General features: G+C 35.5%; 1 protein-coding gene across 22 annotated transcripts in view; it reads left to right on the top strand.

Moving 5' to 3' along the window:
• DST (dystonin) overlaps positions 1-20,236 on the top strand; it is a 429,322-nt gene that overhangs the window by 272,673 nt on the left and 136,413 nt on the right. For 21 of the 22 annotated variants that reach the window (XM_033103131.1, XM_033103108.1, XM_033103110.1 and 18 more), the window contains 10 exons: positions 214-392; positions 1,178-1,316; positions 2,135-2,328; positions 3,525-3,687; positions 4,465-4,548; positions 5,260-5,367; positions 5,843-5,941; positions 15,648-15,776; positions 18,026-18,114; positions 19,285-19,420. In XM_033103131.1, coding sequence (XP_032959022.1) covers positions 214-392; positions 1,178-1,316; positions 2,135-2,328; positions 3,525-3,687; positions 4,465-4,548; positions 5,260-5,367; positions 5,843-5,941; positions 15,648-15,776; positions 18,026-18,114; positions 19,285-19,420 — 1,320 coding nt within the window. Of the gene's footprint in view, positions 1-213; positions 393-1,177; positions 1,317-2,134; positions 2,329-3,524; positions 3,688-4,464; positions 4,549-5,259; positions 5,368-5,842; positions 5,942-9,457; positions 12,152-12,713; positions 15,470-15,647; positions 15,777-18,025; positions 18,115-19,284; positions 19,421-20,236 lie in introns of those variants that run through there. The other variant, XM_033103130.1, reaches the window with a different exon arrangement.

Below are 20,236 nucleotides of genomic sequence, written 5' to 3'. Positions count from 1 at the left end.
AGATGTTTGGGCCTGAAAAGATAGGCAGTAAGGGAATTTTTGATAATAAAACTTGAATGCTATGGCTTAGTGTATTTGATAAAGAAAAAGTAAAGAATGTGTAGAATTTTAAGTTCATTATCATAATGTAAAATGTGTGTTTTAAAACTGTTTTAAGAAAGATGCCCCATCTGGAGTAAAACCTAATACCTATGTTTGTTCTCTGTTTTATAGAAACTAAAGAAAGAGCTGGAGCGTCTTAAAGATGATTTGGGAACGATCACAAATAAATGTGAAGAATTTTTTAGTCAAGCAGCAGCCTCTCCATCAGTTCCGACTTTACGATCTGAGCTCAGTGTGGTCATTCAGAACATGAACCAAGTCTATTCTATGTCTTCCATGTACATAGAGAAGTATGTAACCACTGCCAATGTCAATTTGCTTCATACAACTGTTTTCTCGCTCTCTATATATGTATATATATGTATGTATACACACACACACACACACACACACACACAAATGTATACACATTTTAAGAAAGGAAGAAACTATTGAAATTACACTGATGGTAACCACTTTGAGCACCTCTTATGACTGCAGAAGTCAAACATGACTTGTATCCATCTTTTGTTATCGGTATATATTGAGTATTACAATTTTAATATGGTCTTTCCTTTCTTAAAATGTGTATACATTTTTCTGGCACCCTCTGAGTGTGTGTTTGTGTATCTACTGTTAATTTAAAACATTCATTTTTATGAAAATAACTATTCACTTTTTAAAATAACAAATATATTAAACAAACATTTCTGTGGATTTATGATGATGATGCTTGTTGAAAAGGAATGTGCCTCAGAGATTAGGGCATAACGTATGATCTTCCCACATTTTTCCTGTGGTTTTGGTAGCTCAGCTGTTGTAGCCTATACAGTTTTTCTCTTAAGCTTGGTCTGAATAAGGTTTGAAAGAAAACTATCTTATCTTGGAATCTGTTGCTAAGTACCACTGTGGTCAGGGAATGGGTTGGAGCACCTGATGTCTCTAAAGAAGAGTCAGCTGAATATTAATCTGGTGGTAAATGTGTCGTGTTCCATGGTGAACATGCTATTTCATACATCAAACAGGTGCTTCAGGACTGCATTACGGGGAAATAAACGTTTACCAATAGAAGGTTATTGTTTAATTCTCTTAATAGGTTGAAAACTGTTAATTTGGTGTTAAAAAACACTCAAGCTGCAGAATCCCTTGTAAAACTCTATGAAACTAAACTGTGTGAAGAAGAAGCAGTTATAGCAGACAAAAATAATATTGAGAATCTAATAAGTACTTTAAAGGTATGTGTCTCACTTTTGGATGCTTTTTAAGATTGTACTTGAAAAGTATTTCTTTAACATTTCGATCTTCAAACATTAACCATGATATATTTTAATTTGATTATATTTATGTTCATTCCATTTCATATCTCTTTAATGCCATAGCTTACTACAAATAATTATATTCAGGCATTTTTAGTTCGAGGTGAGTTCTCATTGGAAGTTTGAATCATCTTGACAGTAGCTTTTTGTAATCAATTCATGTTGGCAGCAAGAAGGGTTGACCTAAAATTTTAATTATTTGTAATATATTCTCTTGCTGAAAGAGGCAGTTACTTTAAGAAATCAAGGAGTTAAGTAGAGGAATTAATCTAAGAAAGGGAAAAGACTGGTAGTTATACTCACCTGTATCTATACTTTTATATATAAAAGTATAAAAGAACTGAGTAAAACTATTGCAAAACAGTTGTGAAAAATTATCTCAGTGACTTTAAATGAATTTTCAATGAAACAATGATGTTGGTAGATGTTTTAAAAATAGGCAATGAAAAAGATTCATAGAGGGAACAGATTTACTTATAAAATATATTTTGTTTATATGCAAATTCTCTTAGGCTGATCTTTATGTATAAAATTGTCAGGCTTATTTAGATCAAAGTACAGTAAAAAATTGGCAATGTCATAAGGGTCAGCCTAATATATTATTTTTGTATATGAAAGATATTCTTTCCTTTATCTGATTTTGTATCAGTCATTTGTAAATAATTGGAAAATTAGGTAAATAAATGTGTTCAGTGGTTGACACATTTTTATAACTTTCGCCAATTAATGTATTTTAGCAATGGAGATCTGAAGTAGATGAAAACAGAGAGGTATTCCATGCATTAGAGGATGAGTTGCAGAAAGCAAAAGCCATCAGTGATGAAATGTTTAAAACATATAAAGAACGGGACCTTGATTTTGACTGGCACAAAGAAAAAGCAGATCAATTAGTTGAAAGGTGGCAAAATATTCATGTTCAGATTGACAACAGGTTAGTATTATTTTTGTTCAGTTTCAGCAGAGCTTTAATGTCTATCCTTGTGTTCTTGGTAAGATCTAAACTTAATAGGCTTTAAAAAATATTCATATATAATTTCATATATGTAGTTAATTTCCACTTATAGTTAATTGTGTTAAGTGCAAGAGCTCTATCAAAGTATCTTTCTTACATGGTGGACTTTCGTAAGATATTTAACTTCAAATAAATCTTTTTCGACTCTATGTTATTAAAGCTATCGATATACTATTTGCATAGTTATCATTTGTATAGTTAATCTACTCGCTTATTTCTGAAGGGTAAAACAATATAGTTCTCTCCTTTTGCCAACTTATAATATTCAAACACAATATTCAAATAATTCAAAGTGATTACCAACTTACAAGTCTTAGTAAGAGCATGGATCATGCATTTTATAGGGCTATATGTAGCAAACTATATTAGACTTAAGAGGTATAAAGAAATTGTAATGACCTGTTTTTTATGGTTTTTATTTTTATTGAAGATACAAAAACTTTGAAATCATTCACCCAGTGACTAAAATAAAAAAGTGGGAGGAAATGGGATGGTTTTAGGGCTCATCTAAAAAAATGGAATAGTATCTTTTCTCATTCATTTTCATGTTTATCTTAATGCAAATAAAAAGCTTTTATGATATAGTGCCATTCTTGAGAAGTAAAATTATATTCAAACATATATCTCATCTCTATAAAACGTGACATATACATTTAATGTAGTGATTTTTACAATCATAGAAGCTGATGTATTTAATCATTCCTAGAAAGTACTCCCTGAGTCCATGTTGAACCATTCATTGAACTAGCTTGTCATTATTTCAAAAGTGAAGTGCCATTTGATGCAAGCTTTGGGTATTGATAATAATTATGGTTAAGTTTCCAGTTTCACTGCTTTAGTCTCTTGGGCTTGCCCCTAGGATAATCTGTGGTACAACACCAAGAGCAAAATAAGTTGCACAACTCCAGGAGGAAAATATTTAGATTCAACCCAAGCCAGTGTGGAATGCCCTTGGAGATGTGCCTCGGATTGCTGTAGCCTTAATCATTACCCATGCCCCTATTGTTGTGCTTAGTGCAGCGTTGTGGTGCAGTTGTTTTGTCTCTCCCTCCCTTTCTACACACTCCTAGTGGATACTGTTGGAAGCTATGACTATTCTGTTACGTTTTGCTTAGGTTACGGGACTTAGAAGGCATTGGCAAATCGCTGAAGTACTACAGAGATACCTTTCACCCTTTAGATGATTGGATCCAACAAGTTGAAATGACTCAGAGAAAGATTCAGGAAAATCAGCCTGAAAATAGTAAAACCCTAGCCACACAGTTGAATCAACAAAAGGTATGTAAACAAAATTCCTTGTACTAAGATTATGTGTGCATTTGGTCAGTAATGACCCTTATCTTCCTTTCCCTTGTTAAAAGAAGAAGCCAACAGCTATTTGGAGGAAGGTAGGAAGTAAATCATAAATATTAAAATCCTGCAATCCAGCCTTCCATATATCACTCACTTTGATTTCTTGGAAGTCATTTTCAAAAGCATAAGGAAGAAGAAATAATATGTTGGGGCAGTTTTCAAATACCTAATGATTATCTAATCATAGGTATAGAAATTTCTTTGGTACTCGGCTGGTTATAATAGTTTTGTGGGATCCTAAATAAATAAAAAATGGTTACTGATAGAAAATTAAATAGCCACAGAAAGTTCAGTGATTTGAGATTTTTCATTTTTAATTCAAGTTTATTGGGGTGACACTGGCTAATAAAATTACATAGGTTTCAAGTGTACAATTCTGTAGATTTTTGTTCCAGCTTGAGAGGCCAGTAATTTCTAGCTCTGTTTTGATCAGGAATATGTGGGAACCAAGAGCTTCAAGTCTACTTTTGCATAATTCCTGTGGAGTTTAGTAATTTCTGCTTTGAAAGCCCCATGTGGGTGGGTCGTTTATATGTCTTAATCTGGAAGTTTGTGATTTACCCATAAGGTAAATTACATATTATGTACTAAGGGCTAAGGAGCTATATTATTAAATGATGTACGTATTTCTTCATTCCTTAGCATAGAGTTGAATAGCATAGAATTCCTTGTCATTTTTCTTCTAAATTGGTGTATTTATAGATGCTGGTGTCCGAAATAGAAATGAAACAGAGCAAAATGGATGAGTGTCAAAAATATGCAGAACAGTACTCAACTACAGTGAAGGTAAGACGATTCAGTTATTTGTATCAAATTTAATATTCAGGTATGTGATTCTACATTGTACTTTTCGAAAGCCTTTGAATGTCATTTCACCCTGTGTTAAAAAGTGAAAACAGAATCTTCATTTGAAAACTTTTTGGCACTTGTCTAATAATTTTTTGTGAAATCTGCATCGCATGACAGCCCCAGGTTCATTCATTTTCTCTCTGTCACACAGCATGTGCACACATACCCCTCCACATACATAAGCAATACAGAGCTCTGAAATTCATTTGTTCATCACTTTATGCCCCTCTCTCCCTCTCTCCCTCCTTTCTCGCTCTTTTTAATAACACTAGAAAAATCTCTTAATTTTTTGAGAACTTATGCTTTTCGAAGTCGTTAACAATATCTCAGCTTTAGTCACCAAAATCTGCAGTTCCATTGCTTAGAGGAAAGGGAAGCTGAACACAACTGGTGTACTGTACTAATAAATGTTTTCCTGAGTTTCTACAGAGACTTGGGAAATTTCCTGACCATCCTAAATGTTTCTGATTTTATTAGCACCTTGGAAACATCCCAGGATTGGATAGATTTCTAAAAATCTTGTTTTACATTATTTTCTTTAAAGTTATTTAGTGAAACTAAGTTCCATTTCTCTGTGTCGAATCACTGTAGAATTAAGCTTTAGTACTTTACTTTAGTTAATTTAATCGTACTGACTCCTTTGCCCAGGACTACGAATTACAAACAATGACCTACAGGGCCATGGTAGATTCACAACAAAAATCTCCAGTGAAACGCAGAAGAATGCAGAGCTCTGCAGATCTCATTATTCAAGAGGTAAGAAAAGTACAATAAAGAAGGGAGGGGTTGTAGAAGAGAGAAATGGTGCTTAAAAAAATGTATTTATTTGTATGGTAAAATATACATAATGGAAAATGTACCATTTTAACCATTTTTAAGTGTACAATTCAGTAGCATTCAGTACATTCAAAATGTTGTGACCACTATCCATTTCCAGAACTTTTTCATTATCCCCCAAAGAATCTCTACCTATAACGTTACATTTTATTAATTTTTTTAAACCTATGAGAATAATACATGTGCTTCCTGATTAAATTTGGAAGAGCAGTGTCATTTAGTATGGTTTGTACAATAGTAAATAAGCTCATTCCTACCCAGTTGCCATTACCGGGGAGTTGTGTACTTTGCTGTCACAAAGCCTAGTTAATATTGTAATCATTACTTAACATGTATTCAACTCACTTAAGGCAACTAGAGGTTATATTTTTATTATTTTTTTCCTTACTTGCAGTTCATGGACCTACGGACGCGGTATACTGCTCTGGTCACCCTCATGACACAATATATTAAATTTGCTGGTGATTCATTGAAGAGGCTGGAAGAGGAAGAGGTAACCATTAATGATGAACAGCTAACTAAGAAGGAAGTATATAGTATGGTTCGGGAAAACACACACGGTTTCATGATACATTTACATGGTTGATAGCTGATATATAAGTATAATTTAATTCTAAAATTACAGAGAAAAAGAGTGGAGGCCTAGGTTTTTTTACTTATTTTTAAGATTTTCTCAAATAGAATACCCTTTTTTAATTTTCACTCTAGGACTCTAATATGATAGGGTTAATGACTTAAATGATTCTGTTAAATTATGAAATGTTGGCACTGGCAGGTTTTTATTAGTTTTCTCACAGTTGAGAAGTATGCTTCTTTGAAGTATACTTACTAATGTTATAATGTCTATAGAACTATTACATGAACAGTTTGTCTTATGCATTTTAAGTTAATTTACATCTTCAAGGATTTAAAACAAAAGCCATTAATTTAGAAGTAGTAAGTGTTTGTACAAAATGATAGTACTTTTCAAGAGTTGTGTTTTTTAGTTTGTTTTTATTTTTGCCAAAATGATATAGTGTATAGTAAAAAGACTAAAAGACTATTTAAGGAGCATTCTAATTTGGAGGACTTCAGTGGCTTGGACTCTGCATTTTAAAAACATTCAGAAATAGAGTGAGGAGTTATTTATGAAACTGTATTGTCGTAAAATGCTATTGTATACACTTTTGAAGGGATTATTCTGTGCTCAGTTATCTTTATATGCTTTTTATTTCTAACCTCAGAACAGACAAAAATAGTACACTGAATGCTAAAATTAGTAAATTGTGGGATATTAGCCATTTTAAATTATACTGTAGAAATTTTGAAGGTGATTATACTTCATATAATAAGAGAATCAAAACAGTAGTAAATGTCTAATAATAGATGTTATTTTCTGTTTCTAAAACTGTGACTGCTTTTGTAAACTATTTTAGTCTGTTCAGTGTTAACAGTTTTCTGCGACTAAATCACTAACATAGCTAATTGCATGTCTTTATAACCAGCTTCCTTTGTACTTAGAAAGGAAAACTAGAATATTTGTGACCATCCAAATAATTGTCATATACCTCTCACTATGAAAGAACATCCATATATTTTACTTTTTAAGAGATACAATTCCATTTTAAATGGTGTATAGGTCTTTTAAATTATATGTTTAGTAGTTAATGTAAAATAAAATAATTTAAGTCCTTGTCCTTTCTCATAGCGTGTATCTATCTGATTGCACATATAGGAGCCACTTTGCTCATTTTATCTGATCAGGTAGAAATACTAAAGTTGATCGAACCAAATGATAATTCACAAAGCCTGAATATACAAATTATGCTTGTCATGGTTTGAAATGTAAAAGAATTATAGTGACTCGAAAGTCAAAACAATATAGTTTACGGAAGACCATGTAAAGTCTATAATTTAAAATACATTTAAAAAATTTCTGAATATAAATTCAGCTCTAAAGAATCTTATTAATGGACTGTCTTGTTAAAAATGTATAGTTCAGTTTTTAGTCCAAAGAGTAGTGTTTCTGAAACTGAGTCTGTAAAGATCTGCATGAGAAAGCTTGTACTGAGAGTAGAATTTTCCATAACAAACATTAAATCAAAGAGGGATACGAGTGAATTTCAGAATTTAGTACCAAATTAGAAATGTAAGCAGAGTATCTATAATGGATATTAGATGGATAAAGAGAGTTTCTAGTCTATGTTGAGACAAAATGTTTTAAATATTAATCGCTGAGATTAAAGGACAGCATGTCTCCTTGGGGAATTTAGAGAAAATTTGAGGAAAGTTATTTTTATATGAATATGTTTGAGATCTACAGGAAAGCAAATCAATAGTACTACATTATTTATAGTAGTGTTTCTAGTATTCACTAAAAAGTTCAACGTTATCTAGACAATGTAAGATTATTAACAATAATAAAATGACTTTAGTTAAAATACTGAGGGCTCAACAACAAACATTTTTCTCCAAGAGAATTTTCATTTTTTTTTAAACTTCTGAACATAAGGGAAGAAACTCAAAACTTCTTAGCAATAGCTAAGTTTAAACGAGGTTTGATAAAGACTTGAGAAAGACCCTATTAGAAGTCAACTATTGAAAAAATATTGAAAATTTAATATTTAAGCAGATAAAATGCTTAAGTGTCACTAAGAGTTGTCCCTGATAACAAAATTAAGAAAACAGAGCACTAAGTGCTGCAGACTGTGATGAGATTTGTTTTACATGAATTCTTATTATAAACCATATTCAGGTTAGCAAAGGAAACAACTGAAATTTTTGTCATAATTATTGGGGATCAAGAAATGAGAGGAAGCAAAATAAGATGTATGGTCTATAATGTAAATTTAATTATTGAAATTTACCCAAAGCTTCTCAATTTAATTTAAAAAAATCTATGTAGAATAATTTCTCTACTTCTGTTTAAGTCGTTTCTAATTATGATAATTTTTTTGGGTTGATGATATGAAACTAACCACCTTACGGTATTTATAAAGAAAAACTAAATCGTAGTTAAACACTAGCCCTGATCGTGTAATTCTGTAGTTAATGCAAAGTATACTCCTCCCAGCTGAGATCGATCCTGTCATTAACAGAGTAAAAAAAATTTTCTTATATTTTATTCTATCCATTGGGGCTGAATCCCTAAGTATATTGTTAAAAGAATTTCTATTTAACAAATATCTTTATATTTACGGAGTATCTAAAGGTACTTGTCAAGGTGGATTCCTATGAGGCATGTCATTAACAACATCAACAAAATCTGTGAGTATATGAAGCACGTCTTTTTTGAAGCCACCAGGGACTATAGCTGCCTTTGCATTAGCAATTCTGGTTATAGCTGTCATAATATGGCAAGTATAAACAAGTAAGGAATTTGACTTTACAAATTAAAGTTTTTATATAATTTTCCTCCTCCCCCATATTAAGTAATATTTCTTCATTCGGCTGTTTGTTCCAAAGTTCCATATTTTGTTTCTTTAACCATAAAACAGAGGCTTGTGAACATCCTTTTTAATTTCCATTGGACTAGATATTGAAAACTTAACTCTCTATTGTCATTCGGTTCCTGTATGTTGTATGTTCTTCTGAGCTTGCAGGACTAAGTTTTTTTTTTTTTTATGAGAGCAGAAATAGCACTGTTGAGAAAGTTTTAGTTCCCCCTTCGTTATTATTTAACCTGCCTGTACCTCAGTTTCCTCATCTGTAAAAGGTTGGGGTCATGCCATGTATTTTGTAAGGCCTCTTCTTGATGTAAAATCCTGAAGTAGCTAATTTTTAAAACAAAAGTATTCCTGAGAGACGAAAAAGGAATCTTTGGTTTAGAAAACCTGTCATTGAAGGGTTTTTGTCTTCTCCTTTTGCTGACTTTCTGAAGCTTCCTCTCTGAATAAGGTGGTGGTGGTGATGGTGGTGGTAGTACTGCTTGTTCTGCATTTGTGTTCACTTGTTTTTGTGAGCCTTGCTTCAGATTTTTAAAGATAAATTTGACGAGAACAGGTTTGACACTTTTAAACATCTCTTGTAGATTAAAAGGTGTAAGGAGACTTCTGATCATGGGGCATATTCAGATCTGCTTCAGCGTCAGAAGGCAACAATGACTGAGAATAGCAAACTTACAGGAAAGATAAGTGAACTGGAGAAAATGGTAGCTGAACTAAAGAAACAAAAGTCTCGAGTAGAGGAAGAGCTTCCGAAGGTCAAGGAAGCTGCGGAAAATGAATTGAGAAAGCAGCAGCGAAATGTGGAAGACATCGCTCTGCAGAAAATCAGGGCTGAAAGTGAAGCCAAGCAGTACCGCAGGGAACTGGAGACCATTGTGAGAGAGAAGGAAGCTGCGCAGCGGGAGCTGGAGCGAGTCAGGCGGCTCACGGCAGAGGCTGAGGCCAAAAGAGCAGCTGTGGAAGAAAACCTTCTGAATTTCCGGAACCAGTTAGAGGAAAACACCTTCACCAGAAGAACACTGGAAGATCATCTTAAAAGAAAAGATTCAAGTCTCAATGACTTGGAGCAACAAAAAAATAAGTTAATGGAAGAATTAAGAAGAAAGCGAGACAGTGAAGAAGAACTCTTGAAGCTGGTGAAGCAGATGGAAAAGGATCTATCATCCCAGAAACAGATCGCAGAGAAACAGTTGAAAGAAAAGCAGAAAATTGAATTGGAAGCGAGGAGAAGAATAACTGAAATTCAGTATTCGTGCAGAGAAAACACATTGCCAACTGGTGCCGTCACACAGAAAGAGCACGACCAGCAGAAAGCAGAAGAACTCAAACAGCAGGTAGATGAACTAACAGTCGCCAATAGAAAGGCTGAAACACACATGAGAGAGCTGAAGTATGAACTGAATGCCCTCCAGCTTGAGAAAACTTCATCTGAGGAAAAGGCTCGCCTGCTAAAAGAAAAACTAGATGAAACAAACAATACACTCAAGTGCCTTAAGTTAGAGTTGGAAAGGAAACATCTGGTAGAGGAAGGGTATTCTCAGCAGCTCAGAGAACTGGGTCGGCAATTGAACCAAACCACAGACAAAGCCGAAGAAGTCATGCAAGAAGCTAATGACCTTAAGAAAATAAAGCACAATTATGAAGTAGAATTAGAATCCCTTCAACAAGAAAAAGGGAAACTGCAACGAGAAGTAGACAGAATCACCAGGACACATGCTATAGCTGAGAGGAATATTCAGCACTTAAATGCACAAGATAACTCTTTTTGGGATAAGAAGGAATTCTCTAATGAAAGAATGCAGTTCTGTCAGAGAAAATCAGATCATCTAAAAGAACAATTTGAGAAAAGCCATGCACAGCTGCTTCAAAATATTAAAGCTGAGAAAGAAAATGATGATAAAATCCAAAAGCTTAATGAAGAATTGGAGAAAAGTAATAAGTGTGCAGAAATGTTGAAACAAAAAGTAGATGAGCTTACTAGGCAGAACAATGAAACCAGATTGGTGATGCAGAGAATTCAGGCAGAATCGACGAATGTGGTTTTAGAGAAACAAGCGATCCAGCAAAGATGTGAAACACTGAAAATTCAGGCAGATGGTTTTAAAGATCAGCTCCGCAACACAAATGAGCACTTGCACAAACAGACGAAAACAGAACAGGATTTCCATAAAAAAATTAGATGCCTAGAAGAAGACCTGGCCAGAAGTCAAAACTTAGTAAGTGAATTTAAGCAAAAGTGTGACAAGCAGAACATTATTATCCAGAATACTGAGAAGGAGGTTAGAAATCTGAATGCTGAGCTGAACGCTTCCAAACAGGAAAAGCGACTGGGGGAGCAGAAAGTGCAGCTACAACAAGCTCAGGTGCAAGAGTTAAATAACAGGTTGAAAAAGGTACAAGATGAACTGTACTTAAAAACCATAGAGGAGCAGATGACCCACAGAAAGCTGGTTCTGTTTCAGGAAGAATCTGATAAATTCAAACGTTCGGCAGAGGAGTTTCGGAAAAAGATGGAAAAATTAATGGATTCCAAAGTTATCACTGAAAATGATATTTCAGGCATCAAGCTTGACTTTGTATCTCTTCAGCGAGAAAACTGCAGAGCTCAAGAGAATGCTAAGCTCTGTGAAACAAATATTAGAGAACTTGAAAGGCAGCTTCAACAATATCGTGAGCAAATCCAACAAGGGCAGAATGTGGAAGCAAATCATTACCAAAAATGTAAGAAACTTGAAGAGGAGCTGGTAGCCCAGAAACGTGAAGTTGAAAACCTGAAGCAAAAAATGGATCAACAGATAAAGGAACAGGAACATCAATTAGTTTTGCTCCAGTGTGAAATCCAAAAAAAGAGCCCAGCCAAAGACTGTACCTTCAAACCAGATTTTGAGGTGGCAGGGGAGGGTAAAAACTCTGGAGACCTCCCTTCTAGGATCACAGGACAGCTTCACCGAACGGCCAGATCTCCTCTGCTGAGATGGGCTCAAGAACCACAGCAATTGGAAGAAAAGTGGCAACATCAGGTTGTTGAGCAGATACCCAAGAAACCCAAGTGCTGGCTGTCAGGGGCTCCACCAGAGAAAGAGAAAAGCCAGGAGTGTTACTCTGAGTATTTTTCTCAAACGAGCACTGAATTACAGATAACTTTTGATGAGAAAAACCCGATTTCAAGACTATCGGAAATAGAGAAGATAAGAGATCAAGCCCTGTACAGACCACCTGTTAGATGTCATGATGACAAATGTGAAATGAACCTGGTGAAGCTTTTGGCACCCTTAGAGGTATAAACTGGATTCTGAGACCTTATCAGCTACCTAATGTCAAGTTTCCTCTCTTGTTTCCTTTCTCTGCTAGACCAAATTTTTTAACAAATGTTAAATGTGATTGATTGGCTCTTTGTTGTTCTGACTGAAAATAATGCTATAATTTTTTAGTGATTTACTGGAATCTTTACTACAAATTAAGTCTTTAATGTTTAAATGCTTGAGATTAAACACACCAACGTAATGGTTATACTGTTATAGCTATGGGATTATAGTTTGAAAAATATGACCAAAAAAAAATCTAGAAAAATTTAGAAGTTAACTTTAAGTTCTGATGCGTTCTCTGGGCAAATTTCATCTCAGTTTGTTTTAAACATACTGTTTTAATACCTTAATTGTCATCTAAAGTAAACTTCAGTCTCTCAAAATAGTATTACTTGTTCCTGAACCCCTCTTTGGTTTGAAATTCTTCTTCTCTTTACTTATCTTTGTTATTCTAGAAATTATATTTGGATTAAGAATGGGTAAAGTGATGCAATGTTCTTTAGATGACTTTTAATGTCTTAAATTCCTGTTACAGATAGCTAAGAACAAGCAGTATGATATGCATACAGAAGTCACAACATTAAAACAAGAAAGGAAGCCAGTTTCCAGTAATGAAGAATGGATACTTGGAGGGTGCAGAGCATCTGGTGGATTCAAGAGAGATTTTCTTAAGAAAGGCTTAGAATCAGAGACCTTCCAGAACTTTGATGGTGATCATGCATGTTCGGTTAGGGATGAGGAATTTAAATTCCAAGGGCTCCGGCATACTGTAACTGCCAGGCAGTTGGTTGAAGCTAAGCTTCTGGACATGAAAACAATTGAGCAGCTGCGACTTGGTCTTAAGACTGTTGAAGAAGTTCAGAAAACTCTTAGCAAGTTTTTGACGAAAACCACCTCAATTGCAGGGCTTTATCTAGAATCCACAAAAGAAAAGATTTCATTTAGTTCAGCAGCCAAGAAAATCATAATAGACAAAATGATAGCATTAGCATTTTTAGAAGCTCAGGCTGCAACAGGTTTTATAATCGATCCCACTTCAGGTCAGACATATTCTGTTGAAGATGCAATCCTTAAAGGAGTTATTGACCCCGAATTCAAAATTAGGCTCCTTGAGGCAGAGAAGGCAGCCCTGGGATATTCACATTCTTCTAAGACGTTGTCAGTGTTTCAAGCTATGGAAAATAGAATGCTTGACCGACAAAAAGGTAAACACATCTTGGAGGCCCAGATTGCCAGTGGGGGTGTCATTGACCCTGTCAGAGGCATCCGCATCCCTCCTGAAGTTGCTTTGCAACAAGGGTTGTTGAATAATGCCATCCTACAATTTTTACATGAGCCATCGAGCAACACCAGAGTTTTCCCTAATCCCAATAATAAGCACGCTCTGTATTACTCAGAATTACTGCAAATGTGTGTGTTCGATGTAGATTGCCAATGCTTTCTGTTCCCCTTTGGGGAGAGGAACATTTCCAACCTCAATGTAGCGAAAACTCATAAGGTTTCTGTAGTAGACACTAAGACAGGAGCAGAGCTGACTGCGTACGAGGCTTTCCAGAGAAACCTAATAGAAAAAAGTACGTATCTTGAGCTCTCAGGGCAGCAATATCAGTGGAGGGAAGCCACATTTTTTGAAGCCTATGGGCATCCTTCTCATATGCTGACTGATGCTAAAACAGGATTGCAGTTTAATATGGATGAGGCTGTAGAGCAGGGAACAGTGGACCAAGCCTTGGTCAAAAAGTATCAGGAAGGCCTCGTCACACTGACCGAACTTGCTGATGCTTTGCTGAGCCGGTTAGTTCCCAAGAAGGATCAGCACAGTCCGATCGCAGGGTACTGGCTGACCACCAGTGGGGAGAGGATCTGCGTCTTAAAGGCCTCCCGTAGAAATTTGATCGATCGGATTACTGGCCTCAGATGCCTGGAAGCCCAAGTCAGCACAGGGGGGATAATTGATCCTCTGACTGGCAAAAGGTACCGGGTGGCTGAAGCTTTGCACAGAGGCCTCGTCGATGAGGGGTTTGCCCAGCAGCTGCGACAGTGTGAATTAGTAATCACGGGGATCGGCCATCCAGTCACAAAAAAAGTGATGTCAGTGATGGAAGCCGTGAATGCAAATATCATAAGTAAGGAAATGGGAATCAGATGTTTGGAGTTTCAGTACTTGACAGGGGGGTTGTTAGAGCCCCAGGGTCACTCCAGGTTGTCAATAGAAGAGGCTCTCCAAGTAGGTATTATAGATGTCTTCCTTGCTACAAAACTCAAAGATCAGAAGTCCTATGTCAGGAATATAATATGTCCCCAGACAAAAAGAAAGTTGACATACAAGGAAGCCTTAGAAAAAGCTGATTTTGATTTCCACACAGGACTTAAACTCTTAGAAGTATCTGAACCATTGACGACAGGAATTTCTAGCCTCTACTATTCTTCATAAGAAGATATGTTAGTTCCTGTGATCTGTCCAGAGCATGATGGGACCAGTTAGATGGTATCAGTCTAGTAATTGTGTCACTTGCTCAAAGCACTATTTCTAGAAATTGATGACTGTTCAAGAGAGGATAGTTTTTAAATTTAAAATAAGAAAACATTTACTGCTGTAACAATGGTTCCATTTAGCTTTGAGATATATATATTTTTTTCAAATCTAGCCCACACTAAAATAAAAGTATTGTACCTAGAACGTGGGATAAGCTTGATGAAGTCCAGCAAGTTCAGCGCATCCTTTCTTCAGAACTCTTCATCACTGAATGGACCCAGCCTGATGTTAAGGTTCCCGTTTATAAAATGATCTATTACACTCACTGAAAAAGCACTTCAAAAAGCACCATGGAATCAGAGAGAGAGAGAGATGTCAATTCCCACAGCTCTGAGGCTGTAGTGTTTCAGATTACCTTAAAAAATAAGAAAAGTTTGTAGTTTTTCTGTATGTAGTAAACTTCTTTACGTATTAAATGTTTACCACAATCTCTCATTTCTAGACTTGGTAACTAAAGTAGCACTGTGAATGGATTGTCTGTTGGAAGAGGGGGGAAGGAGTTTTCTTCATTCTATGTAATTTTCATATATGTGTACACATTCTCTATCCTTGCAGTTTCCCATTTCCTCATACTTTTCTGTCAAGACTATTGTGATTGTAATGCTAAGGCAAAGGCAGCAATTCAAAGATCTTCCAGTGCTTCATGAATAAAATTGAGTTTTTTTTTTTTTTAATTTGTCATATTGATTGACCAGCTGGGAGGTTAGACTGATGATTAAAGAATGTTTATCACAACTTCCTTTGCTACCATAACCTTTTTGGAAGTACATTTGCTATGTGGTACAATAAACATGGTTAAGTGAATGAATAAAAGATTTCAGTAACCTGTGTGTGATGAAAACACATTTTTACATTCTCGTTTTCTGTGGAGAGGTCAGATTAATAGCTCAGTCATTTACCGGAATATCTTTTTTTACTATTCACACCTGTCAGAAGTCACTGGAAGAAGAAAAGAAAGAGCATGTTGAAAAAGCCAAAGAATTACAGAAATGGGTATCAAATATCAGCAAGACTTTGAGAGACGGAGAGAAGGCTGGAAAATCTCCCCTCTCTAAGCAAAAGGTATTCACTGAGGTCCTTGTTGATAACATTGGGTAGAGTTTACTGAGCAGATACACTCCACTTAAAGAAGTACCTTACCTTCCCCCCATTTTTATAGGCAATTACAAGTGAGGATCAGGGAGGTTAAGTAACTTGCCCAATGAATCACAGTATGTGGCAGGCAGGCAGAAGGTGTTTCTGATTCCAAAGCCTGAACCATATATATCAGTCATAGTAGCAGCAAACTAATGTTATGCTGCTTTTCCTAGTAGTCAGATCTGCTTCTTGAAGGGTGACCGTGAAGAGGACGGCTGAAGAGCAGAGCCATCCTTTTTATGCTGAGAGGAAATCCATGCACTCTGTAGCATAGATGTGTGCAATCTCATTCTGAACACACATAAACAAAAACTTTCAACAATTACAGAAATACAAACTAGGATGTTAACATTTTTGAGGGTTGAGCTTAGTTGTGCCTTTCTGGACCTTTTCTGTTTTATAACGGCGTGCTCTCCAGTCAGTCACTGGAAATTCTAGATGCTTTCCCCGACGTAAACGAATTCCTCAGTTCTGTGGGCTATCTTCTGTACCCCAGCTCCTTGGCATTGGCTGGATAGTTCCCACTGCTGAGTTGTTTGTGCTCCATGGTGTCTATTGCACTGCCACCACTTGAAGCTCCGAGGGCACTGGTTGGTAAGGTGTAAATTCCAGGATTGCTGCTGCTGCTACTAGCGACAGCATTGGAATTACTGCTGTATTTATTAAAAAAATTTCCATTAAGTGAAGCAGCATTTTTCTCGAAAACTTCCTATACTGCCGTCCTGCCCCTTCCCGACCTATGGATATCGGGGGGGCGTGGGGGGGGCTCTTATTACCTATCATTAGCTTCTCATTTGTCATCAGTTGACAGTCATTGTGGACATAATTAAATAGAGGAAAACTTCAGTGTCTTGTCTAATTTTCCCTATGATGTGAGGCAGATGTACCTTATCTGTGGCTCCCCCTTGGAGAAGTTTACTGGCCTGACTATGTATTTGAATTATTCAATTGAAATGCAGCCATATTAGCTCATAGTTTTGTGTACTGTATTTCCTATAGTGTGGAAGAAATAAGAAGTGGGAACGCAATTACATTTGGTGTTTTAAACGCAAGGCTTTTCAAAGTTATTTTGTGCAAATATTTAGTTTAAAATATCCTCATCCTTTTTTATCCCCCTTGTCAAATAGGAAGAGAACTAAAATAGGGACATTAATCTTAGCAAGGATTTCTTGGGAGACCAAGTTTCTTTTGAGAAATGTGGATTATAAACCCTTGGTATTTTCTCATTCTGTGGTATTCTCTAAAATTTCACTAGATCAGTTTTACACCTAGCAGACATAAAAGTAAACAGATACTTTTTTTAATGCAGATCACGGCCTCAATTATAAATTTCTAGTAACACTTGATGATCTGTCTGTTAAAAGAATTTAAGGCAATTTGATGTGAATAATACATGTCTTTCAAAATATCAATATGACCTCATTACTACCTATAACCATGAAAAATAGACTTTAAATTGACTCTAAATAGAAGACTTTTGGGGGAAAAGATATGTTTTCTTTGGCTCGTCACTTACTCTCATTTCTGCCCATTTAAAAGAATGGCAGATAATTTCTGATATTAGATATTCAGAAATGAGACACTGAGGAATGAGGAAAAAGTGTTACAACCTCTTGCTCTCCTCAAACAGATCAATTTTATTCCTTTGACCATCACAGGCAACTTTCACTAGTGAAAATCTTAGCAATAAAAATTATTTAATTTTGATCAGGAGACCTACAGATTATAATGGTCACCGTAGTTTTCTCAAAAGGAGCCTTGTATCCGGGAGCTTGGGGAAGGAAGATCCTCGCTGGGGGTAGTGTTCCTCAGTCACGTGTATTTTTGTTTACTGTGATGTATAGGGATGCTGAGCCTCTAGCCACCTGGGATGTTAAGGCGACCTTTATTCATGGTTAGGCTGGGACACATGCAAGAACCAGATAATGCTGCATTATTCTTTCCTTATGAAAGCGATGGTATTATGGTTAGAGAGGCTTTCCTTAAGCATGCATTCTAAATATAAAGTATTCTTATTCAGGCCTATAGACTGATTATAAGTAATGGGTTTGACTTGGGTCACCTAGAAAATAGATATCGTTTGGGTCTTGATGACAACTTGATTCGTTTTTAGAAATTACTGTTGTCTAGTCTTTATGAGGGGCAAGTGTGAATGTGTTTTCCTTACCTTGCAGATTTCCAGTGAAGAAATATTAACCAAGAAGGAACAGTTATCTGAGGCACTTCAAACCATGCAGCTCTTTTTGGCTAAACATGGAGACAAGTATGTTGGTTTTCATTAGATCTTTTATTGAATGTAGGGAATTGGACTTAAAAACATTCAGCAATTTAGAAGATGGTAAATTTTAGTTGAGGTTTTTAAAATGGAACTTAATCACAAATTTGCCTATAATATAATTATGTAAGATTATACATTTAGCAATTGTCACTTTTAGTCTTAATAGAAGTCTGAAATGGACTTATTATCGCCATATATTACTGATAAGAAACAGGCTCAGAGAGGTTAAGGATCAATAGCTAGCTGGTTGTGAAGACTTCAAGCCAAGTCTTAATACAAAGTAGTACTCTTTGAGGCTTACCTTTTGGAAAACGTGTGTAAATATCTTCTTCATTTTCTTATCTGAGACCTGTGGCAACCTGATTTCTCATATTTTGGTCCTACTTTTTGCAGTAAGGCACTTCATATATTTTAGCTAATGCCTCAGGCGGGGAAGGAGTCTACCATTTTATTTTTTCTTTCTTTTTTAAGTATCTCATGATAAATGCTTTTACTGTGGGTGAAGACTGAATATTTAAAGACACAATGGCATTTTTAAACCCAGTAAGTAGTAATTTCAGGATGTAAGCAGAGCTGCGAGCTGGAAGCTTCTCTGTGGTACTCAAGACTCCTCCCCATCTTTAATTTCAGAAATTGTCTGTAGATTTAAGGATTCGAATCTACCCTTTTCTTAAACCCTTTTTGTCTGTCCTCTTTAGGATTATTCCATAATGATTTTATATTGTACCTTGGAGAGTCAGGTTAATTTCCTTACAAATTTCCTCTTTATTCATCCTTCAGCTTAAACAAGTTTCATCTTGAATAATGGTACCTTACTGTCCCTTTTCCATGTTGGGACTAACAATGAGATCTTTCCCTCTTGTTATTTTAGAAACTTGTATATGCTAGAGAGGTGCTACTGTGTTAGTTTACATCCTACCCTTGAGTCCCTTTTTTACACAAGAGAAAGGTTCCTAGGTGTATTCAGGGCCATCCTTAATTTCCACATACAGCCATTCTAAGACCCGAGCAATCTGTCTGTGAGGTTTTATTTTATTGTATGATGGTGTACTTATTTAGAAAAGTATTTTACATTACAAAATCATTGAGCCTAATATGTGATCTTTATCACTTGAAGACTTGCATTCCTCTTTTCATACTTTCTGGTTATTTTAGAATGACAGATGAAGAAAGAAATGAATTGGAAAGACAAGTGAAAACTCTTCAAGAAAGTTCTAATTTATTCTTTAGTGAATCTTTGAAAGAACTACAAGAATCACAAACCATAGGAGATGTAAAGGTAGAGGAGAAGGTAATTTTTTATTGAAAACATGAACCTATTTCAGAATTCTCAGTTTTATTGCACGATTGCAGAAATACATGTCAATGGTAAAGAAATGACCTTGAATTGTGTACATGGAAAAAACATGGATGGAGTTTATTTAAGTATTTGGCGATTTCAGTGTGTATTAAATGCGATCTTACACTTGCTGTCATCAGTTTCTGTGACATCTTAATCTCTGTCTTGCATGGTAAATGAAAAGAATCATTCATTTTTCTAACTCTTCTCTTTAAAAGCCATTCTTCTACTGCTACATTAGGTGTTTTACGGTATAAATATAATGATATAAAATAGCCCGTGAATCATCTCTGAAGGTGATATTGGAGTGCTATGGGATTTGTTTGATTTTTCAGATATCCATGAGATTTACTTGAGAGATACTGGGCCACACATTATAGTAAGGATGCCATAGCATCTTGTTAAAAATGTAATAGAAATCACTTAAAATTTGGCCTGTTCTTAAACTTTTATAACTTGACAATATGTAGTCACAATATTCAACACAGTGTTCAGTATTTAGAAAGTTATCTCTGCTTTCATTTCCCTTACTCCTGGAATTCTTTACACATTATTTTGGGGGTATGTAACAATTTTTCTGGTTCATTAGTTTTTGTCTGAAGAAGTCTGTATGCTGTAAACATCAATAGCATGGGGTTTGATACTCTTTTTTCGTGTTAGTAGACTAATCTCACCCAGTTGCAGAAAGCATGATGGCCTTCTAGGTATGTGTTCTGTTTTCTTGCTATCATCATTGACTCTGTGGTGTCCTCACTAACCTTGTTAATG

Source organism: Rhinolophus ferrumequinum, chromosome 3 (assembly GCF_004115265.2).
Source record: "Rhinolophus ferrumequinum isolate MPI-CBG mRhiFer1 chromosome 3, mRhiFer1_v1.p, whole genome shotgun sequence".
Classification (NCBI taxonomy): domain Eukaryota; kingdom Metazoa; phylum Chordata; class Mammalia; order Chiroptera; family Rhinolophidae; genus Rhinolophus; species Rhinolophus ferrumequinum.
This window is presented reverse-complemented; position numbering and strand designations above follow the sequence as displayed.